Consider the following 26,417-nt stretch of genomic DNA (forward strand, 5'->3'; position numbering starts at 1 on the left):
TTTATTTTGTTCTATGTTTTCTTTTTTTCTTTTTTTTTTAATTTGTCTATTTAATTTATTTAATATATTTAGTTTTCAGCACTGATTTTCACAAGAGTTTGAATTTTGAATTTTCTCCCCATTTCTACCCCCCCCCACTCCAAGATGGCATATATTCTGGTTGCCCTGTTCCCTAGTCAGCCCTCCCTTCTGTGACCCCACTCCCCTCCCAGCCCCTTTTCCCTTACTTTCTAGTAGGGCAAGATAAATTTCTATGCCCCATTGCCTGTGTATCTTATTTCCTAGTTGCATGCAAAAACGGTTTTTTTTTTGCTTTTGAACATCTGTTTTTTAAAACTTCGAGTTCCAAATTCTCTCCCCTCTTCCCTTCCCACCCAACCTCCCTAAGAAGGCAAGCAATTCAACATAGGCCACATGCATATCATTATGTAAAACACTTCCACAATATTCATGTTGTGAATGACTAACTATAGTTTGCTTCTTCCTAACCTATCCCCCTTTATTGAATTTTCTCCCTTGACCCTTTCCCTTTTTGAAAGTGTTTGGTTTTGATTACCTCCTCCCCGTATCTGCCCTCCCTACTATCATCTCCCCTTTTTTATTATCTTCTTCCTCCTTCTTTCCTGTGGAGTAAGATACCCAATTGAGTGTGTATGGTATTCCCTCCTCAGGTCAAATCTGATGAGAGCAAGATTCACTCATTCCCCTCCCCTGCCTCCTCTTCCCTTCCTACAGAACTACTTTCTCATGCCATTTTTATGCGAGATAATTTACCCCATTCTGTCTCTCCCTTTCTCCCTGTCTCAATATATTCCTCTCTCATCCCTTAATTTGATTTTTTTATTTAGATATCATCCCTTCATATTCAACTCACCCTGTGCCCTCTGTGTGTACATATGTATATTCCCTTCACCTACCCTAATACTGGGAAAGGTCTCAGGAATTATACACATCATCTTTCCATGTAGCAATGTAAACAAAACAGTTCTACTTTAGTAAGTCCCTTATGATTTCTCTTTCTTGTTTACCTTTTCATGCTTCTCTTGATTCTTGTTTTTGAAAGTCACATTTTCTATTCAGCTCTGGTCTTTTCACTGAGAAAGCTTGAAAGTCCTCTATTTTATTGAAAATCCATATTTTGCCTTGGAGCATGATACTCAGTTTTGCTGGGTAGGTGATTCTTGGTTTTAATCCTAGCTCCATTGATCTCTGGAATATCACATTCCAAGCACTTTGATCCCTTAATGTAGTATCTGCTAGATCTTGTGTTATCCTGATTGTGTTTCCACAATATTCAATTTTTTTCTTTCTGGCTGCTTGCAGTATTTTCTCCTTGATCTGGGAGCTCTGAAATTTGGTGACAATATTCCTAGGAGTTTTCTTTTTGGGATCCTTGTCAGGAGGCAATCGGTGGATTCTTTCAATTTCTATTTTACCCTCTGGCTCTAGAATATCAGGGCAGTTCTCCTTGATCATTTCTTGAAAGATGATATCTAGGCTCTGTTTTTAATCGTGGCTTTCAGGTAGTCCAATAATTTTTAAATTATCTCTCCCAGATCTATTTTCCAGGTCAGTGGTTTTTCCAATGAGATAGTTCACATTGTCTTCCATTTTTTCATTCCTTTAGTTCTGTTTTATAATATTTTGATTTCTCATAACTTCACTAGCTTCCACTTGCTCCAATCCAATTTTTAAGGTAGTGTTTTCTTCAGTGGCCTTTTGGACCTCCTTTTCCATTTGGCTATTTCTGCCTTTCAGGGCATTCTTCTCCTCATTGGCTTTTTGGAGCTCTTTTGCCATTTGAGTTAGTCTATTTTTTAAGGTGTTATTTTCTTCAGTATTTTTTGGGTGTCCTTTAGCAAGTCATTGGGTTGTTTTTCATGATTTTCTTGCATCACTGTCATTTCTCTTCCAAATTTTTCCTTTACTTCTCTAACTTGCTTTTCCAAATCCTTTTTGATCTCTTCCATGGCCTGAGCCCAGTTCATGTTTTTCTTGGAGGCTTTTGATGTAGGCTCTTTGACTTTGTTGACTTCTTCTGGCTGTATGTTTTGATCTTCTTTGTCACCAAAGTAAGATTCTAAAGTCTGAGTCTGAATCTGAGTCTGTTTTCACTGCCTGTTCATGTTCCCAGCCAACTACTTGACCCTTGCACTTTTTGTCAGGGTATGACTACTTGTAGAGTAGAGAGTTCTTTGTCCCCAGCTTTAGGGAGTGTGCTGCTGTTTTCAGAGATACTTCTACACAGCAAGCTCTGCCACACCAGCACTCCTCCTCCCATAAGAACCTCCAACCAGTACCACACCCAGATTCAAGGAGGCTCTGTACTCCTGCTCTGATCCGCCACTTAATTCCTCCCACCAGGTGGGCCTGGGGCCATAAGTAATGCAGCTGGAGCTCTGGAAGCAGCCCCACAGCTGCACCACTTCCACTACCCCCAGGGCTGGAGTGGACCATGCACTCCTTTCCTGCTGATCCCCCAGTTTTTGCACTAACCTGTTCTGTTTTCTTTGGCATTTGTGGGTTAAGAAGTCTGGTAACTGCCACAGCTCACTGATTCAGGGTGCTAGGTCCTGTTCCACCCAGCTCCTGTTCTGGTTGGTCCTGATGTGGCCCGTGCTGGGATGTGCTCTGCTCCATTCCCAGCTCCATGTGATGGACCCTTCCCAGTGACCATCCAGGCTTTCCTGGGTTGAAGCCCTGCTTCCCTCTATTTCATGGGTTCTGCAGCTCTAGAATTTGTTCAGAGCTATTTTTTTACAGGTGTTTGGAGGGACCTGGGGGAGAGCTTAAGTAAGTCCCTGCTTTTGAGCCACCATATTGTCTCCACCCCCTGTTGGTTTGTTTTTCAAATTCTACATACCACAAATTCTGTAAATGAATGGTTATTCATTTTTAGTGTCTCATTCAATTTTTAATTTGAAATAAATGAACTTCTGGTAACACTCTGATTTGCTCAATTCAAAAGAAGCATCACAAGAGAATTTGTCAAAATGACATGTATTTTAAATCTGTAGTATGAATGTAACCAACAATTCAAGTATTCAAACAAATGGAACCTAACAAGAGAACAGAATGCTAACATAACGCAATTAAGTGATTAAACTAAATTTGTGTTTTTGAAATGATGTTTGTGGTTTTTTTTGCTTATTCATTGTAGCTGTTGTGTTGTGCTTACTCATTCAAGACCTGAATAATATTTGCATACATGTGTCTGTAATCAATTTCTATATACATTAAACAACAGCAGCCCATTCTTATGTCACTCTCATTGATGGTGACATGTTAAAAAGATGTTATAAATTTCTACATGAAAAATTTCTATGTAAAATTCTCATATAGAGTAGAATTAAATTATAAAGTTAGTCTATTTTGTACCCCATGCAAGTGTATTTAGTTGTTAAAATACCTCCAGAGAATTCACCACAAGGCTCACATAGAAGATCAGACTTCTACTGAAAAATTACTCTGAGTATCCAGGTAGTCATATTATGTTATCTACTTGTTTCTAAGGATATTTTAAAATTTTGTTTTGTTTTTATCCCTCAGTGGCCCACTATACATATTCTATGACCAATTTGGATAAAAATTATCTCAGAAAATTATTTAAATAATTTAGTGAATCATTTTAAAAAATAATGAATTATTGTTCTCAAATGTAATCTGCAGGCATTTTGTAGAACTAATTAATAATAATATAATTTATGTTGATACATGTCATATGAAAATATGCATATATACACATTCTCATATAAAATTCTCCCAAAAGACCAATGTCTGTTTATTTACCTAGGAAATGGCCAGATAGCATTTTTTTCAATTACTTTTTAATATATTATAAGATATTTTTGCCCCCATGGATAGTTATTCTAATTTACAGACAATTCTGAGATTTCAAAGGAAGTTACTAAAATCTGTATTTATTTTCCTTTCATATACATGTATCAATTTCATAACTACAAGGCAAAAAACTCTATAGTTAACTCTTTAGAATTTTTTTTTCAGAAAGGAAAATAATTAATTTTGTCTCATTTATTTGGGCACAGAAAAGTTAATGCAAAATGCTTTATTTATCTGTCCTCTGAAGAACACAGAGAAACAAAAAGGAGTCAGTTCAAACACATTATTTCTCCAGTACAAATTTGGAGAAGGAAATACAAGATTTATTTTTCCATAGTGAATTATAAAGAAAAATAAATCTTGTATTTCCTTCTCCAAATTTGTATTGGAGAAATAAGTAAGAGGAGAAATACACTATTATGTTTCTTTTTTAAAAAAAAAAAATCTTTCTCCCAATATACTATGTGTACATATAGAATATACATGTATAATATATATATGTATAATTCACACAGATATGTATATTTACTTGAATGCTTTTATTTTGTGTATATATGAGTATATGTGTGTGTATTCATATATGTACATATCTCTTTAACTTTTTATGTAGCAGAGAAAATTACAGTATTTCAATAGTCAGTCTAGAGTTCCATTAGCCTCAGCCTTTAAAAACAGCATAAAACCTTAAAAGAAACTATAAATTAGTAGAAAAACCTCACAAAGACAATGGAAATTACTATACAATATTTTATATATTTTAATCATGAATCAGTGGATGGGAGAGAAATGGAATCACTTTATTCCCAAGTGAGGAAGGTTCCATTTGGGGTGCTAGGCTCTCCCTCAGTTTTTCATTATCCAATAATTCCTGATTTTTCTCTTTCCCTCTTGATATTTGACAATTGCAAATGAGGTATTTTTAGTGAGAGTGAGACCCATTAATGGACATAAGGGAAATAGTACGACAAAAATTATTGAAATTCAAAAGAATAAGGCATTTTTTTGGGAAAGAGTCATCTCCTTTGGTCATAGTGTATTGTATATGGAACAGAATGATAAAAGATAATGGTCAATCAGACCTGGAGAGCTTTCAGTGTCAAGGTAGGAAGCTTGAACTTTATGAGTTATAGAGTTGGGCATAAGTGAACATTTCTAAGCACAGAAATGACGTGGCTAACTTTATGCACAAGGAAGGCTTACTTGGCAGTGGCACAAAGTGTAGGTTTTTAAGACATGGACATATTTTGGGGGAGTTGGCAAAGAATAAGTAGACAGGGAGGGATTGAAAATAAGTCCTTTTCTTTATTTATTTGAACAAGAGTTAATATTACTCTTTTCTTGAATTATCTGCATTAATTTTGATCTGGCCTAAATTCACTTTATAACTTCATTTTACTTTTTGTATGTAGTTTTGTCTTCTGTGAGAACTTTGTTGATTGTATCATATGTTGCCCTGTCAAATTATCTAAACACTTAAAATTCTATATTGAGGAAGAGGAGAATGAAGGTATGGCTGAAATGTAAATGAGAAACAAATTGGAAAATTATTTTTTATACCTCAGTCTTCATCTCTGACACCTCCTTCACACCTACCTAGTTTTGTTACTTTGGAGGAAGTTGGTCAGGTCCAATTTTTTTTTTCACCACAAAAAGAAACAGTGGTCAATCTTCTGCATGCTCCCTCACAATTATTACTTCCTTAATGCAATTATTCAAACAATTTGTATAAAGCTAGATTTTCTGTGTCCTGAATTACTTAAGCTATTATAGCTGTGAAGACTTATTTCTGAAAGAGTTTAATACTGATCATCGCAATATTAGTGCCATGTAATATGTAGACATGCATTGGGAAATACGTTTCATTCAAAGAATTATTTTCGAGATCTGTGTTTATTACAAAAAGAACTCCAAAAAGGGCAAAAACCAAACCCATAAATCTCTTGATTCTTCTTCCTGCATACAGATGAAGGTGATGAAATTCAGGATTGTGAAAATGAAAATTATTGATAAGAAAGTATAGAAACAATTCTTCAAGTGTCAATGAAAACATTGATACTAAAATTACATTGAGCACAAATACCAAGGGGCTTTATTTGTAATTACTCTTATAAATCTCTATGAAGCAAGGCAATAAAAGGTAATAGCTGCTTCATTGTTAAGCAGTGCCAAAAAGTGAACTAAGTTGTATGCTGTTAATGCACTTTGTTTGGGGTCCCTTGATGGATAATGTCTAATTAAAATATCTTGTAATTATTTGTCCGTATTGGTTTCACATTGCTATTTCACTGACAATGTTGCTTTGTTTGATGTGACACATTTTCAGGAGATTGCATGGCAGTATCAATACTATCTTACAATGTATAAAATCTTATTTTAAATGTTTGTGTTATCCATATAATTTGTGCATAGTCTGGGGGAAAGATGGCAAATGCAGACAATATCTCACTGTGTTTTCATTTTTCTTAATTACAGAAAATATTTACCTCACAATATTGTACAGGTGAATATATTTCACATAAATTTATAAAGCAATATTTGATAAACAGATTGAGCAGATTTTCTTCCCAAGAAAATAATGCCATCACCAAAATACTTAGAACAATCAACAATGATTATAATAGAATTAGGGTAGGCTGTCACTAGCAATTTGTCCTTTCAGTTACAAGGAAAAATGACAACTGATATTTTTAATATAGTAACATTCTAAAATATATATTAACCTTGTGCATGATTATAAGTACACGCATCTAAGGAAAGCAAAAAGTATTAAATGTGTAAGAGTACACCTGAAGTTTAGGGAAATATATTGTGGTTTATAAATTTAGAGAGAAATTAAATTATAATTATTATACTAGTGTTGTCTTTTATATCATGTCGCACTAGGTTAAACATTGTCACCATTGTGACAATGTTTGAATGGAATGAAATCTTCTGTCTTTGTATAAAATTGTTGAACACTAAAATTAATAATTTTGCCATTAGACCAGATTTTAATGTCTCCCTAGTTTGTGAATCTCACAAACCCCCTGTTACAATTAACTAAAATTGTTATCCACTCTTTCAGTTGTAACTTTGGAGTTAATTACTTAAGCAATTTCCTCTAACAGTAAAATTAGATGTTGTAAACTGCATTTGTTGTATACATAAGAGAAAAACAACTTTAAATCCTTTAGAAGACAGCTATTATAATGGAGATGCATTGTTATGTTGTCCTTAATTAATCTTAACCTTCATTTGTGTCCATAAACTTTGCTGCCAAAGTTTCAATCCAAATGAATGCATATATTTATATATAGTTTCAGTGAAATCTTCTTTAAATATTAATGTATTATTTATCTTCTGCCTAAAAGGTCTAAGTGAAACGGTAATGTCTTCATCTTTTTAAAGAATTTTATCAAACATCTGAATTTGACATTAATGAACTCAATCTCCTCTGTGTTAGTTATCTAAAACATTGCTTTTCAATCAGTGGCATGGGATATTTGCCATTTTGGGTACTCAGTGAAAAATTCATTTCAAAACATGCGAATTGCTGAAGACATCTGATATTTTAGAAATCTAAACTATGCATTCTGTATTGTTAAAATGTCAGCAAACACTATATATGTGTGTATATATTTATGTACAATCATATAGTATCTCTTTCATAAAAACAATCACAGATTCAATTATGGGAATATTTTTATATAATTCATAATATTTATATTGATATATCAAACCACAGATATGGTAAGTGCCTGAAGGGCCTATCTGTTTCTACATATGTATACAGATGTGTATGTATGTAGACAGAGACAACGAGACAGAGAAAGAGATACAGACAGAGCACAGAAATGATTTAGAAAAGGATTGTAAGCATTTATGGAATTTAGAGCTACAATCTCACAGGCAATATAACTGCAAAGGTGAAAAGCTGGATGACACTTTATGAACCACTTGGACCAACTCATACTTGGCCTGATTTCTTATACAACATCCACAACAAATCTTTTTTCAGCCTATGCTTAAAGAACTCCAATCAAGGAAATTCTACTACTCTCTACTTCTTAATAGTTCTAATGGTTAGAACCTTTTCCCACTTAGACCAAATTGTAATCTGCTTCTCTGCAATGCTTACCCATTTCTCCTAATCTTCTCCTTCAGGCCACAAAATTCAGGTTAGTTCCTCTTCTGTCATGAAAGGGTGACTAACATACTGAAATGACCACAGAACTTGCTTTATAAAGATCAATTAAAATACTGGGGGCATTTCGTATATTGAAGATCTAAGAAGAAATATGATAGTTGTCACTCTGTATCTTTGCTTTTGTTTCTATCTGCACTGTTTTGTTTTTGGAAAAAAAATATTTTTTGTAATAATTTATTTTTCTCCTACTTTTTATGTATCATAACTGATGAAAAAATTTCCCCAATCCAGCTGTGAAAGATATAACTTTCCCTTCTGCTCTGTTTTCAATGATGCAACTTTTTTTCTTTTTTTAATTTATTTTTAGTTTTCAACATTCATTTCCACACAATTTTGAGTTACACATTTTCTCCCCATATCTACCCTCCCCCACCCCAAGATTCCATGCATTCTGATTGCCCCTTTCCCCAATATGCCCTGCTTTCTATCCCCCCACTCCATCCTCCCTCTCCCTTTTCCACTTACCTTCTTGCAGGGCAAGATAGATTTCTATACCCCATTGCCTGTATATCTTATTTCCCAGTTGCATGTAAAAACATTTTTTTAACATTTGTTTTTAGAACTTTGAGTTCCAAATTCTCTCCCTTCTTCCCTCTCCACCCACCCTTCTTGAGAAGCCAAGCAATTTGAAATAAGTTAAACATGTATCATTATGCAAAACACTTCCATAATAGTCATGTTGGGAAAGACTAACTATATTTCCCTTCATCCTATCCTGCCCCCCTTTATTCAATTTTCTCCTTCGACCCTGTCCCTTTTCAAAAGTGTTTACTTTTGAATACCACCTCCCCCAATCGACCCTCCCTTCTATCATCCCTGCTATTATCCTCTTCCCCCCTACTTTCCTGTAGGGTAAGATACCCAATTGAGTGTGTATGTTATTTCTTCCCTAAGTCAAATCTGATGAGAGTAAGATTCACTCATTCCCCCTCACCTACCCCTCTTCCCTTCCATTATAACAGCTTTTTCCTGCCACTTTTATGTGAGATAATCTAACTCATTCTATCTCTCCCTTTCTCCCTCTCCCAATATATTTCTCTTTCATCCCTTAATTTTATCCTTTAGATATCATCCTTTATTCATTATCATCCCCTATTCAACTCACCCGGTGCCCTCTGTCTATATATATATGTATATTCCCTTCAATTACTCTAATAGTGACAAAGGTCTCATGAGTTACACACATCATTTTTCCATGTAGGAATGTAAACAAAACAGTTCAATTTTAGTAAATCCCTCATGATCTCTCCTTCCTGTTTACCTTTTCATGCTTCTCTTGATTCTTGCATTTGAAAGCCAAATTCATTCTGGTTTTTTCATCAAGAATGCTTGAAAGTCCTCTATTTCATTGAAAATCCATATTTTGCCCTGAAATATTCCTGGGTAGGTGATTCTTGGTTTCAATCCTAGCTCCTTTGAACTCTGGAATATCATACCCCAAGCCTTTTGATCCCTTAATATAGAAGCTGCTAAATCTTGTGTAATCCTGATTGTGTTTCCACAATACTTGGAGTGTTTCTTTCTGGATCCTTGCAATATTTTCTCCTTGACCTGGGAACTCTGGAATTTGGCTACAATATTCCTAGGAGTTTCCTTTTTTGTTATCTTTTCCAAGAGGTGATAAGTGGATTCTTTCAATTTCTATTTTACCCTCTAGTTTCAGAATATCATGGCAATTTCCCTTGATAATTTCTTGAAAGATGATGTTGAGGCTCTTTTTTTTGTTCACAGCTTTCAGGGTATACAACAATTTTAAAGTTATCTTTCCTGGATCTATTCTACAGCTCACTGGGTTTTCCAATGAGATATTTCACCTTATTTTCCATTCTTTCATTCTTTTTGTTCTGTTTTATAATTTCTTGATTTCTCATGAAGTCGCTAGCTTCCACTTGCTCCATTATAATTTTTAAGGCAGTGTTTTCTCTTTTCTTTAATACAAACAATCCAATTTTATTAGCACTTAGTTCAAGATTGTACATTAGTGATGAAGGTTCTCTTTTCCAATGAAACCAAAAGGCTGGTATAAGAGCACTACGAAACAGGAGGGATGGGTTGAGCTTTATCTCACCCTCCACCCATCCCTACCAACATGGGAAGAGATCCTTCCCTCTCTTTCCCTTAACACTGCTCCTCCCTTGCCCCCCCCCCCACATCCCAACTATAGGCTTCCTCTCCCTAGGAAGACACATGGATTCCATTCAAAAACTGGCAAAAGGGGAGAAGGGAGAGGTAACAAAAACAAAAGTTGTATAAATCTTTCTTTGTCTTTTCTGCACTTTCCATATAACTTTTTATGCTTCCCCCCACCCCAGATTCTTCTTGGATATATTTAGGGGTCATTGAACCAGAGCCAGAGAAAGAGAAGATAAGTAGGGTAGGGGAAGCTTTGTAGTGGAAAAATGCATCTCATTTCACCCAGTCTATTAAAAGCCAATTGCCTGAGTTGCCACTCCATTTCTCCTGCCCAAGGCCCAGAGAAGCAAGATAGACAGAAATTGTGGACCAGACTCCTCATTTCTCACACATATGATCAGACCAGGCCTTGTTCCAGCCAGTATGAAGCCAAAGGTGAAAGGACAAAGCAAATGTTTCCCAGGCTCTCCCTGAGTTCGATGCAACACAAGTGGGTAGAATTCAAGCTCAGTAGGAAATCCCCTCTTCTGAGAACTCTGGCTAGTTCTTTGGACCAAAGGCAGAAAGATGCAGTGAGGATTTATTTTCTTTCCTCTATCTTTCCTAAGCACATTTACACTGTCCCACCCCCATGCCTTCCCTTTCATCTCCACCTGAAATTACATTGTGAAGAGCTCAAATTCCACCTCTGTGGAGTCTTTCTAAACTGCCTCTGCCCTGGGTCACTTCCTCCTCCTTAGTTTAGATATTACTATGAGGATCATTCATATGACACTTTAAGCAGATACCATCATTTTGTAAGTGGTTATTATGGTTTTTTAAATGTATTTCCTCTATTAGACTATGACTGTTATGGGCAGGATAAGGTTGTATGCCTTTCTCCGAGGCTGCACCAAGAGTAGGGGCTTCATAAATGCTTACTTAAAAGGACTAGTACCAGCAGTGGCCCAGATAGATAATATTGGTTAACCCATGTGGTAGCAACAAGACCCTCAGTAAGGTAGTGTTTTCTTCAGTGGTCTTTTGGACCTTCTTTTCCATTTGGCTAATTCTACCCTTTAAGCCATTCTTCTATTCATTGGCTTTTTGGAGCTCTTTTGCCATCTGGGTTAGTCTATTTTTAAGGGGTTATTTTCTTCAGTATTGTTTTGGGTCTCCTTTAGCAAGTCATTGACTTGTTTTTCATGATTTTCTTGCATCACTGTCATTTCTCTTCCCAATTTTTTTCTCTACTTCTCTTACTTGCTCTTCCAAATCCTTTTTGAGCTCTTATGGCCTGAGAAAAATTCATATTTTTCTTGGAGGCTTTTGATGTAGGCTCTTTGACTTTGTTGACTTCTTCTGGCTGGATGTTTTGATATTCTTTGTCACCAAAGAAAAATTCTGTAGTCTGAATCTTTTTATGCTGCCTGCTCATTTCCCCAGCCAATTGCTTGACTTTTGAGCTCTTTGTCAGGGTATGACTGCTTCCAGAGTGGAGAATGCTTTGTCCCAAGCTTCATGGATTTTGTGCTGCTGTTTTCAGAGTTACTTCTATTCTGAGGTTGTATGATACTCCTCTCCTAGCCTGTGCTCTGGTCTGTGAGTGCAAGTACTCCTTTCTGCTGTGTAACTACCAGGAGGACTCCATCTCTATGGAGACCACAAGCTCTGTCACACCAGCACTCCTCCTCCCCCAAGTCCACCAACCAAGACTGTGACCCAGATCTAAGCAGGGCAAAGCAAAAGAATGAGGCCTTAGCACCACCAAAGATATCCTTGCACTCCCACTCTGATCAGCCACCTGATTCCCCCCACTGTCTGTGGGCCTGGAGCCAGAAGCAGCTGCTGCAGCCCCAGCTGCATGGGGCTCCAGAGCTGAGGCAGAACCATGTACTTCCCTCACTCAGGTCCATCAATTTTCTCACTGACCTACTACATTGTCTTTGGTGTTTGTGGGTTGAGAAGTCTGGAAACTTCCACAGCTCAGTGATTCAGGGCCCTGAGGCATGCTACACCTGGTCTTCTCTGGCCTGGTCTCTGCCTGCATGACCCAAGCTGGGCTGTGCTCTGCTCCCAGGATGGCAAGAGAGACCCTTCTCAGCAACCATCCAGGCCATCTTGGGCTGAAAACTTATTTCACTCTGCATTTCATGGGTTCTATAGCTCTAGAATTTGTTTAGAGTCATTTTTTACAGGTGTTTGGAGGGATTTGGAGGAAAGCTCAAATGAGTCCCTGTTTTCAAGCCTCCATCTTGGCTCTGCCCCCCAATGATGCAACTTTTTATATTTGTATCTCATCTATTTGGAATTAATTTTAGTGTAATATTATGATGTAAATGGATCTTTTACAAAACTGCTTTCTTGTTCTTTCCAGTACTTTATTGTAAATTTTATAAACAGTCATTATTATAATGGTTTATTTTTAAAAATCCAAGGGAATTAGCAAAAATAATTGAAAGAAAACTTTAAGAAAGTTGCAGACTACAAAATAAAACCTTAAAAATTAACAAAATTACATATAATAACCAAAACTCAAAAGGCTATAATGGAAAGGAAAATCTTATTCCAAATAACTAAAAAAAATATAGCATACTTGGGACTAAGTTTACCAAAGTACAGAAAATATTTTTCCTCTCTTATTGTGATAGCAAGCATTTTAATACTATATCAATAATAATTTTGACAGCAAGAACCCTAGCTTTCTTCCTGTCCATGATAAGTAATTTCCAGAAAATATCTTTGTTCAAAACCTGGTAATACAGCTAGGTGTTAATAAGTAAATGATTTTCCTCATATTAAGGAAATGTCCTTTCTTTCCTATTCATTTTTGTGAGTGTACTGAAACTGAGTGCTGTATTTTATAAATGGCATTTTCTGCTTATATTGCTATAATTATGTGAGTTTTTTGACTGTAATTAATGTGATTATTTTGTCCATTGTTTTCCTAATTTTGAACTATCTTTTCATTTCTGGGATAAACTATAGAGTAATTTGGGTGAGGATACTTTCTTTTAAGGCAAGCCCTTTTTTTCTTCTGTCCTAACTGACCTGATGCCTTATTAATTGTGAGCAATAAAACTTGGGGAAGACCAACTGAGCAAAACACCCCAAGAAGGGAAGGAAAATTGACAAAAATCTCACTTTAATGGCATGTACAATTTCTCCTTCATTTTTACCTAATTCTGTAAAGTCTGAGTGTTAGGGGACATTAAAACAGAATTAGACCATCCTAGTTTGCCAGTAACCTTCATTATTGAAAGCAAACCTTAAAGCAAAACAAAACTAAACTCCAAAATCTGCCCATTGCACCAACTCTCTAGGCAACTAGACAATTTTATCTATATATCATGGACATATCTGATCCTACTAAAATGATTACATAACAACTAATCACAGAACAGCACATGTGGATAATTCTGCATAGACTGACCTGGAACATAATATAAATGAAGTGTAATCTCATATATTATTTGATTAACAAATGAAAAATATTCTTGCAGACAGGTAGTAACAGTGAGGCAAAACTCTGAATAAAATTATTAGTAGCACTTTATTTTTATGATGCATTTAGTAATGACAGTGGAGGTTCTGTAGAAGTGCACATAAAAGCTTTCTTAATAGTAAATCAGTTCATTATGATTTGAACAAACATAATGAATACATAATGAATATTTCTGGGTGGGTTGTTTACTGTACAATAAAGCACTCAATAAGACTGAAAAGAATATGTGGATACTGAAAAACTGGTGCTATTTCGATAAGCTTTAAAGATTCCCCTGAAGGCATTTCTTATTCAGTTCTTTTCTTTTCCTATTCCCCCTCTCATAACAAAATGAAGGAAAAAACATTTAGCTTGTACTTCCCAATGAAGGGCCCAGGGCTTTTTGTCAAAAGATGTAATGAAAGGTCACTTAATGTATCTGGGGGTGGGGGACAGTGGTTCTGGATCTTGAATTAAGAGATGCCTCATTTTGATTCTGGTTTGTCTCTTCATATCTGTTTAACCTGAAAAATTCATTTAAGTTTTCTGAGCCTGTTTCCTCAAGACCTTATTTGGTTTTTATGGGAATTAGCTGAGATAAAGTACATTAAGTGCTTTTTGGTTATCAAAGCTTATAGAAATATCTGTTAAATACAAGTTTCTTTAGTTTTGGAGCTCATTTATTCCTTTTGTATCAGCCTCTGCCCCAGCATCTTTTATAGACTATCCTACAAAATGGTTAATGTATGTGTGTGGATTTGCTTATAGAATAAAGTCATCTATTAGCTTTTCAGTATTAATAGTTCCTTAATTTGTATTGATACCCTAATCCTCCCTCTGAAATGGAAATAACTTTAAAATAAATGCCCTTATGTCAGATAGATCTTTCTGGTTTCTTGAAGTACTCTTCCACAACGATCGTGCAATGTGATATATTGGAAATTATGAGTTTGGAGTCAGAGGATTGTCTGTGTTACCATGTAACCTTGAGGAAATAATTTACCTTTTCTGGACTGAGTTCCCTCATCTGTAAAATAAGAATGTTGATTTCTTTTAAGGTCTTTTCCATGTCTAAATCTTGGGACCTACAGTTAATGATGATAACTCCTTAAGAAGATCTGATACCCATGTTCTGGATTTGTCAAATTAGCAATATTGGCTTAAAAGCCCTGTTGAATCTGAAAGGTAGAATGGAAAGCATTGATATCTATTTATTCATATTTTTCTTTATGTATCCTAAATTCCTTGAAATGGATTATGACTTAAATTTTGTAGGGGTATTTTTCACAGTAATGGCTACAGTGTGGTTCATGACAGAGGAAGTAATTTTAAAGATAGTTATTATAATGTATATTAGAAAATAAAATATTGGGCTTATATGACACCCTTACCATGCCCCTCTTTTTTACCTTGTCCTGATTCTATCATTTTTTTAAGTCAAAAGGTAACTCCAAAGGAATAAGAACAACTCTTAATACTCTAGACTTTGTGAACTTTAAAAATTAATATTTTCTAAAATCATGGCAACTTTCTTGCTTGTCTGAATATCTTTATATCAGGGATTGTTGAGCTTTTATGTCATAGATCACTTATATATTTTTAATTGGACAGCATTAAAAAGGAAATCAATTATACTGAAATAGTTACCAAAACATATATGTATACGTGTGTGTTTAAAGTTCACAGAAACTCTATTTTGAATACTTGCTCTAGAGCAATTGTTTTTCAGGTTGTAGGCAAAATCTCCTGCCCTGACTTCCAGCTTTAATTTTTGCTTAATAAGTAGCATCACAAACTCTTCTTTCCCCCAAGACTTAATATTCAGTAGTGGTGGGAATTATTACAGAAAGTAACCAGCCTTATGTGTACATAGTGTTCTTTGTGAAAATTGTATTTTGCACCAATAATTATGTTATTGTTTAGTATTTTATTTAGATTCATGAATTTGGAGCAGGAAGGGTACTCTAAAGTCATGTAATTCCATTTCCTTCATTAAACAAATGAGGAAAATGATCTTGCATATTTTATACTTTGTTAATATCATCATTGGGATAGCTTGCATTATACAGCTTTTTAAAGGGTGCAATACACTTTTCTTACATTCATATGATCCTTATGATAGCTGTATGCAGCAGTTTCTATTCCTTTTACATATACAGAAGCTGAGTTTCAGAAAGGTGAGGTGAAGTGGTGTGTATCAATACATAGCAGTCCTGAGGACCAATTAAATCTGCGGCAGCAACAGCTCAGCCCAAGAATAGTAATAGGGTCAGACCACTGTTCAGAAGATTACAGAGATCATTTTGCTGGTACTGGGAACAAGACTCTGGTTCATTTCCCATAAGTGGTTCCAGGTCACAGTCCCAAAGTGAGGAGAAGCACTAGCAGGAGGCAGGGCCTTGGCCATAGTTTCCAGGCAGAAAAGAGTACTTGCTGTTGCTTACAGACCAGATCACAAGTCAGTAGATTAATGGCCATACCTGGAGAGTTATAGATATAAGGAGTTAGATCATACCACCTTGGAATACCAGGAAACTTACAGTCCCCCAAAAGTAATTCTGAGAGCAACAGCAAGAAAGGCCTGAAGCTTGGGACATTGCCCCATAATAAACTATGAAGTGGTTTTATGGAAAAAAAAACAATAAAATAGATAAGCCATTGGTCAATGATTTAAAAAAGAAAGAAGAAAACAAAATTATCCATTAAAAGGGTGAATTCACCACCAGTAAAGAGGAGATCAAAGCAATTATTAGGAACTCTTTTATCCAATCATATGCCTATAAATCTAACAATCTATGTGTAATGGAGGAATTTTTTTTAAAAAAATTTAAATTACTGACCTTAACAGAAGAGGAAATAGAATTCTTAGATAAGTCTAGCTTAGAAAAAAAGAAATTGGATAAGGCATCAATGAATTCCCCAGCAAAAAAAAAAAAAACCAAAAAACCCAGGACCAGATAGATTCACAAGTAAATTCTGCCATATATTTAAAGAATAATTAATTCCAACACTATATAAAGTATATGGAAAAATAGGCAAAGAAGAAATCCTACCAAATTCCTTTTAAGACATGAATATGGTGCTAATACTGAAACCACTACAGCCAAAATACAGAAAGAAAACTATTAGACCAATTTCCTTAATGAATACTGATACAAAATTTTACAATAAAATACTAGCAAGGAGACTACAGCAATATATTACCAAGCTCATTCACTATGATGAGGTGTGATTTATACCAGCAATGCAGGGCTGGTTCAGTATTAGGAAAACTATCAGCAAAATTGATTATATCAATAACAGAACCAACAAAAATCATATGACTATCTAAATAAATACAGAAAAAGCTTTTTGACAAAATACAAACTTATTCCTATTAAAAGCATAAGAAAACATTGTAACAAATAGGTGTTTCCTTAAAATAATAAGTTGTATGTATTTAAAACCCTCAACAAGTATTATCTGTAGTGGGGAAAAGTTAGAAGACTTCCCAATAAGATCAAGGTGAAGCAAGAAAGCACATTATCACCAATATAACTCAATATTGTACATATGAAGGAAAATGCTATCTTCATCCAAAGAAAAAAATAATTGATAAGTTGAAGTATGTATAGAATGGTTTTACATGCACACACACACACACACACACACGCACACACATGGAAGAGGAGAGAGAGAGAGAGAGAGAGAGAGAGAGAGAGAGACAAAGAGAGAGAGACAGAGAGAGAGAGCATCTATTGGTGGCCATCTCTAGGGTGGGGAGAAGAAAAAAATGGAAAAAAGAAATTTACAAGATAAATTTATTATATGTTTAAAAGGAATAGCAAGTTGTACATAATAGATTTGTTGTTTATGTGTAATCATTATTTTGTTCTACTATGTTATAGATGTGCTTATTTTATTGCATAAATTGAAAATTAAATAAATGAAAGATAAGTATTTTACTAGTAGTGCTAACTATAGCAATAAGAGAAGGAAAAGAATTTAAAGGTATTTCAACAGGCAATTAGGACTCAAAACCATTATTTTTTCTCAGATGATATGATGATATACATCAAAAATCCTGGAGAATTGACTAAAAAACTAGTTTAAATAATTAACAAATTTAGCAAATTTGCAGGATGTAAAATAAACCCACACAAATCATTAACATTTCTTTATATTACCAATAAAGTCAGGAAGGAAGAGACAGAAAGAGAAATTCCATTTAAAATAACTGCCAATAATATAAAATACTTGGGAGTCTCTTTGCCAAGACAAAACCAAGAATTATATGAACACAGTTACAAAAACTTTTCACACAAATAAAATCAGATCTAAAATATTGGAATAATGTAAATTATGTAGGCCAAGTAAATAGTATAAAAATGACAGTTTACCTAAATTGATTTATATATTCAGTGACATACCAATTAAACTGCCAAAAATGTTTTATAGAGCTAGAATACATACTAACAAATTTCATCTGGAAGAACAAAGGGTTAAAAATATCAAGGAAATTAATGAAAAAATATGGAGGAAGGTGGCTTAGCCATACTCAAACTTTTCTTCAAAGTGGTAATTTCAAAACAATCTAGTTAGTACTGGCTAAAGAATAGAGTGGTGGATTAGTGGAATATATTAGGTACACAATACACAGTAGTAAATAACCATCATGATCTAGTGTCTGCTAAATCAAAAGATCCAAGTTTTTGGGATAAGAACTAACTATTTGACTAAAACTGCTGTGAAAACTGGAAAAGCATTTGGTAGAAACTAGATTTGGTAGATGGTTTTTAATAGATGCAACTTATTATTTTAAGGAAACACCTATTTGTTACTGTTTTCTAATGCTTTTAATAGGAATAAGTTTTTATTTTGTCCAAAAACATTTCTGTATTTAGATAGTCATATCTGGTCATTTGGTAAAAACTTCTTGCACTGAATTCCAAGATAATATCAAAATGGGTACATGATTTAGACATAAAGGGTGATACTATTAATTTGGGGAGTATGGAATAGTTTCTCTGTAGGGTCTATGGATAAATGAAGAATTTACAACCAAACAAGATATGGAGTGTATTATGTGATATAAAACAGATAATTTTGATTACATCAAATCAAAAAGGTTTTGCACAAACAAAATTAATGCAGACAAGATTAGAAGGAAAACAAAAAGCTGAGAAATAATTTGACAGTTTCTTGGATAAAGGTCTCATTTCTCAAATATATAGAGAACTGAGTCAAATTTATAATACAAGTCATTTGTTAATTAACCATTGGTCAAAGATTATGAGCAGGCAATTTTCAGCCAAAGAAATCAAAGCCATCTATAGACATATGAAAAAAAATGCTCCAAATCACTATTGATTAAAGAAATGCAAATTAAAACAACTCTGAGTTACCACCTCAGATCTAACAGATTGATTACTATAAATAAATAATAAGAAAGCAAAAGGACCTCTAACATCAAAATATTTATAGCAGGTCTTTTTGTAGTGACAAAGAATTGGAAATTGGGGAATGGCTGAACAAATTATAGTTTATGATTGATATGGCATATTATTGTATTCCATATGATGAGCAGGATGCTTTTAGAAAAAAACCTGGAGAAACCTAGATGAACTGATGCAAAGTGAAGTGAACAGAACTAGGACAAAATTTTATACTATAATAATATTTTTTGATGACCAACTCTGAATGATTTAGTTATTCTTAGCAATACAATGATCTAAAATTATTCTGAACAAATTATGATAAAAAATACTATCTCCATAGAAAAGCTGATGAAATTTGAATACAGATCAAAGCATACTTTCAAAAACTTTTCTTTCTTTTTTTTGGTGTTTTTTATAGAAGGGCCTGTGTTTTCTTTCACAATAAGATTAGTATGGAAATGTTTTTGTATGACTCAACATGTATAACCTTTCAAATTCCTTTCCTTCTCAATTGTGGGGGGGAGGAATGGTAGGAGAGAATTTGGAACTTGAAATTTTGAAAAATACATTTTAAAAATAGTTTTTAACATATAATTGTACAAAATAAAATATGAAGAATTCTTTGTTAAAGATATCTTTATCTAGAGTCCAGAACAAATACAATATCCAGTAGAGAAATAGTAGAAACATTCCTACTAGGAGTTACAGCAAAATTTTCTACTTTTATTACATTTATTAGGCATGATATTAGATAGTATAACACTCCATTAGGCTAATATGTTTCTGTGACAGAACTCAAACGTGTTTTCTTGACTCTACGGTCTGGCAAAATCTACTACATAAAGCTGTCTTTCAGTATATTAAATGCATTTTTCAAGAAGTTAAACTCAATGCCTTTTCCCTCTTTGGCAGATGCAAGACAAAAGTCTACCCTGATGAACTTCCAAATACAAGTGTAGTAATAGTGTTTCATAATGAAGCCTGGAGCACACTGCTCAGAACTGTGTACAGTGTAATCAATCGGTCCCCACACTATCTACTCTCTGAAATCATCTTGGTAGATGATGCTAGTGAAAGAGGTAGGAATAATTTTTTTGGTATATTTTGTGTTCCCATAGAAAAGCATTCTAATCATCACATGTGTTGTAAGAGAATTGTTTTTAATATTCTTGCATCTCTACTAACATTCAATTCTCTCCCCCTCCTCTCTATACACTTTTCCAGTTTTTAAAACATTCTTCCTTATGGTTATCTTCCTTCTATTCTACTTGTATTGCTTGTACATAAATGTTTGCGTGTAGTCTCACACATTTGACCGTGAGCTTCTTGAGATTAGAGACCTTTTTTGTATCCTTGCACTTATTAGAGGACATAGAAAATGGTGTTTCAGAAAATTATTTTTAAATGATTGATCTATGTGTCTATGAAAGTTTTTACCAGTCCACCTTAAAGCATTAGGAAGTTACTAATTCCTTCCAAGTCCACAGATCTTCTCACTATGGAAACTCCTGAGAAGTCAGGTAAGATTGCCAAATTGGTTATTACTTAACATCAACAAACTATTTGGTGCCCAGCAGTATAGTAGATACAGCATTATAGATTCTTGATAACTTTGTTCTCCCCACCACCCCCAACTCAGACAAAAGGATAAATGAATTTTCCCTGACCCTATAATGCCCCTATCTTTACCTAGTGTTGTGTCTTTCCCTCCCCAAATCATATTTCTGGGGCCCAGGTTAAGAATGGAATGTAGATGAGCAAGAAAAGTGGAATGTCTACATTGGTAAAGTTTTGACTTTTCAAATGTTCTTGAAAATAAATTAGCAGAAATTGAACTTCAAACTCACTGTTCTCTCACTAATTTCACCCTCTCTGTTTTTCTAACCATCCTTCACAAGACTCAGAGTCCTTCCCAGAAGGATGGATTTGTTTTCAGATAATAAGATGTACAGCAACAGTGCCTCTCGTGATGGATTTGTTTCAAATTTTCCTATTTAAGAGAACCTAGATGAATATATAGATCCCTCCTACTAACCTTTTCCTTCTATATTTCTCCTGCAGTATACACCAAGAACTAACTACCAAGACAGAAATAATTTATAATTATAGGAACTGGATTTGCTGATGTGTAACATTTTTGGGCCCAATTACTAAAATTATAGTCAGTGATCTAAATAGCTCCCTCTTTTATCCTTGACCTCATCAACTACCTGCAAGATATGGGTCATAAAAATGACAAATGAGTTGTATGTGCAATTCATAGGGTCCTTTGTTTTATTCTCTTCAAGATAGCCTGGCAGAAATTGCCCATAATTTCTAAGTTCAGTATCTGCTTCAGCTCAGAATCCTTGCTGGTCATTGAACCAGTTTCAGCCCTCTCTGATGAATTCATCTTGCATATTGCAGATTTTCTCAAGATGGCATTAGAGAATTATGTGAAAAATTTAGAAGTGCCAGTGAAAATTATTAGGATGGAACAGCGATCTGGACTGATCCGCGCTCGTCTTCGAGGAGCAGCTGCTTCAAAGGGCCAGGTCATAACTTTTCTAGATGCACACTGTGAATGCACATTAGGCTGGCTGGAGCCCTTGCTGGCAAGAATAAAGGAAAATAGGTAAGAGTTCATGTTTTATTTCTTTCTGTATTATGATTGAGCCTGTTAACACAATTCTGATGTAGGGCCTGTCAGGGCTTCCATTTCAGTCAAATCCCTATTTTTAGTGACTAATTATATAGATATAACAGAGGTATTAAAAAAAGTAATATGTTCAAATATATGGCAAAAGTCCTTTTCTTATTCTAATACACCTTGTTGCAATGTTTGAATTAGTATAAATAAGAGGTATAAAATTAAATTTAAAATGTATTTACTAAGTTCAGAGAATTAATCAGGTTATAAATAATAAAAATACTATATATACACATATATGTATATTCATATATATGTCCATATTAAACTTAAAAATACATTATATAAGCCAAACAATTCAGTGACAGTAGAATCAAAATCCTCATTTGATAGATTAAAAAACTACTATACAGAAAGGTGAAATAAATTTACTAAGGATCCCATACCTTGTTGCTTGCAGAGTAGGGACAAAAACAGAACTCTGTGCCCCATGTTATTCCCAGTGTAAAGTACAATAGCATTAATAAAAATAACAACAAATATAGTAACATTCAGTTCTTTTCATACACACACACATATATGCATATGCAGACATACATGAATGCTTGTATGTGTGCATACACACAGAGAAATAAAAGGGAAAGATAGTGACAGTGAGGTAGAGAGATAGAGACAAAATATTGGGGCAGAGAAAGCATAATATTTGTTATGGGAACTAGAATAACACTGGTCCTGTGATTTCATTGCTATAGACAGTTCCCAATGATGAAACTCCATTCATCAATGCAGCTTTGCACCTGCTCCTCGTCTTATAATATTGTTTATCTGGACACTAAAAGTTTAAATTATTAGTCCAAGGTCACATTGTTATTACATGCCAAAAACAGGACTGAAATTCAGGTCTTCCTAACTCTAAGGCTGACCTCTCTATCTAACATGCCATGCTGCTTCTTTCTATCTCTCTAAGGACACTCCTCAGAGACATTTGGATTTCTTTCAAAAGACAATGGCATAAAATATTATTTTTTCCTATTTGTGTGTGATTTGTTTATGAGTAATGTATATATATATATATATTTAATTAAAACATCAAATATACATGGTGAAAAAGTATTGATGTTTTAATATGACCCTTTGTATTCTGGTAAGAGTTAGGCTTATGGGTCCTGCTTTGTCTTTCAAATAATAATAGAGTATTATATAATGTTTTGCTTGTATAGTCATTCCATATACAACAAAAAGGTCTTTGGGGAATTTAAATGACCATTTAAGCATCTAATACAGGTGCTCTCTATTCTGGGACTAATTCCACCATAAGTTGCAGGGTTCTGTGCTTGCCAAGAAGACAAATGAAGGCTGTCAGCAAAATGAGCCATAGCAGTTGAACAAAACAGTCATAACCTTTCAGTCAAGTGTAGTATACAGCTAATAATATTTTTTCTTCTACATTTTATGCCATACTCTAGTCAAAGTAGTCATATACACAAAACTGAACTAAATCATGTCAACGTAAATGTACTCTCTTCGGCATCTATATTATAAATCATTTCTTATATTTTAAAACTTGTGCAATATTAAGAGTTTTAAAATTAAAAAAAATTAAGCATTGCTCTCAATTGTTAGTGAAGTCTTTGACTGGTTGTTTGGTTGTTGTCTTTCATTCTTCAAGACAAAAATACGACATCACTATTTTGGACTCAATGTACATTGTGTCCTACTGTGGCTGAACAGACCAGTATGATCTTGGAAGGATCTAACATAGGTCAGGCAGAAATACTACACATGAATTGGAGTGGAGATGTCTCCAAATATTCACATCTCACATTTCTTTTGAGCTACTGCAATTCTGCTTCACTTATAGAGAACAGTGCCTTCTTTGATGCAGAGACGCAATGCTGGGCAGTCCTTTGCCAGTGTCTCCCATGTCATGCAAGCATTCCAAAATTCTTCAGAGAGACCTTGAAAGTATCTTTGTATTGTTTCTTCTGACCTCTGTGTGAGTGTTTGCCTCATGTGAGTTCTCCATAAAATAGTCTTTTATGTAGCCATATGTTTCCTATTTGAATAATACGGCTGGCCCATCTGAGTTGAGCTCTCTGCAGCAGAGTTTTTGAATGTTTGGCAGTTTAGCTAACACATAGACCTCAGTGTTTGGTACTTTATATTGCCATGTGATCTTCAGAATCTTCCTAACACTAATCAAATGGAAGCAATTCAGTTTCCTGGCATGTTCCTGGTATACTGCCCAGGTTTCACAGGCATATGACAATGAGGTCCAATTTAATGGGATAATCTTTCACCTGGAAGAAACTCTTAGATTAACTCCTAAAGCAAGGAGATGACTCTGGGGCCATTTTGGCAGAGTGAAGACTTTGGCAGGTCATATCAGTTAGAAATACTTTGAGTATAGTCCAGGAAATAGAAATATCTATCATCTGAGAACTGACCTCACTATATCTAAAGAGGCTCATCACTGGGTTATCAGTTTTTAAAAATGCTTAACTTCTCACAAATATTATCTATTGTCACATATGGTTTCTAAAACTACATGTATAATACTATAACCCACTTACATTGGGCTACCTTTATTTTACTGACATGCTGTTGCAACAATCTGGCTAGCAGCTGTTATGGGGGTGAAAGACCAACACAAGCCCAACAATAACCCTGCCAGCACAGATTCTTTTGATCTGCAACGTTAAGGGGTTAACAATCTTATTTCAATCTAGCATACAAATAGCATCCACTTAGTTCAAGGGGAAAAGCCAGCACCCTGAACTTCAGAGCAAATACAAAAAAATTGCAAACACACATTTATAAACAGATCAAATACAATTCATAGTTACCAAGAAACCATCAACATCTGAGTTCAGCTTGGAGGCTCTTAGAATGGCTGCCCAGAGTCCCATGCCTCCAGGCATGAAAGCCTCAAGCAAATACCTCTGTTCTTTCTTTTTATACACTCTTTAGCCATCACCAAATGTCATCTGAGCAACCAGAACTCAGGCTTCTACTTTTGGCTCTGGTCTTAGCAACTCCCCTTAGGACCCTGAGGGCTTCACACAGACATAGGCTTAGCACCTATTAGATTGGGGTTTGGGCCCAGGGCTTTGCACCTAGTAAAGCTCAATCAAAGACACTTAATAATATTCTAAAACAGAAAGTCCCACCTTAGTGACCAAAACACATGCTTCTAGTGATAGAGGGGTAAGTGCATTTGAATGTGAAATATCAAAATTTAGGCTCAGACTCTGACACATGCTAGCTAAGTGACCATTGGCAAGGCACTTAACTTCTGACTGCTCCAAACCACTCTCTAAAACTATGACTTATAGAAACATTGCCAGTCTGCATAGGTGGAGGGATTTTCCATATCCATATTTCCTTATACTAATAAAAATCGTAGGTCTGCATGCCTACTCCCCAAAAGTTCTGGAATATGTATAGGTACATGTATATGTAGATATGTCTAGATTTGCACATAGACACACATGTATAATGAATATGCATATGTATGTGTGCACATCTACACATGCAAATATCTGTCATCTATCTTTATCTCTATTCACATATACATGTTTGTGTCTTGGTGTGAATGTTTGGAAGGGGCACAGATTCATAAACCTAGAGCAGAAGGAGAATTCAAGGATATCTTGTCCAACATCATTTTTTAGAGACTCATTGGGTTCGTCATTTGCCCAAGGTCATAGAGATAGTAAAGGTCAGGGGTGGAAATTTGATTCCTTGCCCTCTGACTGTTGAGCCAGTGCTCTCTTTCCTCTGAACTCTGTTGTCCCCCATAAATATTTACACATCCACACATACATGTATGCACCCACATATAAAAATCCAGAAAGACATCTTATGTGGTAGTAAAACATAACACTTAATAATTTATTTTTGTAAAAAAAAGAAAGGGATTTAAAGAGAGAAAAGAAGTGAATTAATGGATTCATAATTTGTTTTAGTATTCAACCTTCATATAGTTCTTCCAAATCAAGAAAAGACTATTTTACACTGATTTCAGAGGGTATCTTAACTTTAATCAGCCCTTTTGACCGATGTACTGATTATTGAACTCTTGTGATGCTGGTGACACAAATAATTTATCAGCAGACACCTTATCCAGTAGAGACTCTTGAAGCATGTCAGTAGCTTGACTTTCTGCAACACATGAAAAACAGTACTTAATTTCATTGGTAGTCAATTTCCAGTAAACAAAGTGCTCACTATGCAGTGCATTAGCTGTTGAAAGCCTAGCTCCTTTAGAAAACAAGTGTGAATTGAAGGGGGAAAACACATAAAAAAGATGGAAGAGACATGGCAAAGACCAAGATGAGCATCTAAGCATTTCCCAAGAGGAAAATGCTATTTCTGTTGTTAGGGACCAAAAAATGCTTTCTTTCTTTCTCCTTCAAAGAAAGTTTTACATGTGGGCTCAAGCCAATTTAATCACTGTATTTAACCTGTCATATCAGATGGTTATAACCAAAATGTCAATCCAAAAAAAATACCCAACTGTCATAACATTTCCCAAGACTATTTCTTCTATGAATCTATTATCAGAAATCCCTCTCTAAGATAACCCATCTTCAGCCATATTCTTAGGATGCAATTAAAGTGCCCAACTGTATTTCCCATCAATCTATCTCCTTCTCAATCAGAGCTGAAGTTCAGTGAGGAAAACCATGCAGGTTTAAACATGCAGGGCATGTGTGTATAATTGCAAAACAGCCAATAGTTCATTGA

At 34.9% G+C, this 26,417-nt stretch overlaps 1 protein-coding gene across 1 annotated transcript in view; it reads left to right on the forward strand.

The window, feature by feature from the left end:
* Positions 1–26,417, forward strand: part of GALNT13 (polypeptide N-acetylgalactosaminyltransferase 13) — a 705,305-nt gene that overhangs the window by 377,589 nt on the left and 301,299 nt on the right. The window contains exons 3-4 of the mRNA XM_036747971.1: positions 19,952–20,118; positions 21,446–21,653. Of these exons, the coding sequence (XP_036603866.1) occupies positions 19,952–20,118; positions 21,446–21,653 (375 nt within the window). The remainder of the gene's footprint in view (positions 1–19,951; positions 20,119–21,445; positions 21,654–26,417) is intronic.

Source organism: Trichosurus vulpecula, chromosome 2, assembly GCF_011100635.1.
Source record: "Trichosurus vulpecula isolate mTriVul1 chromosome 2, mTriVul1.pri, whole genome shotgun sequence".
NCBI classification, from domain to species: Eukaryota; Metazoa; Chordata; class Mammalia; order Diprotodontia; family Phalangeridae; genus Trichosurus; species Trichosurus vulpecula.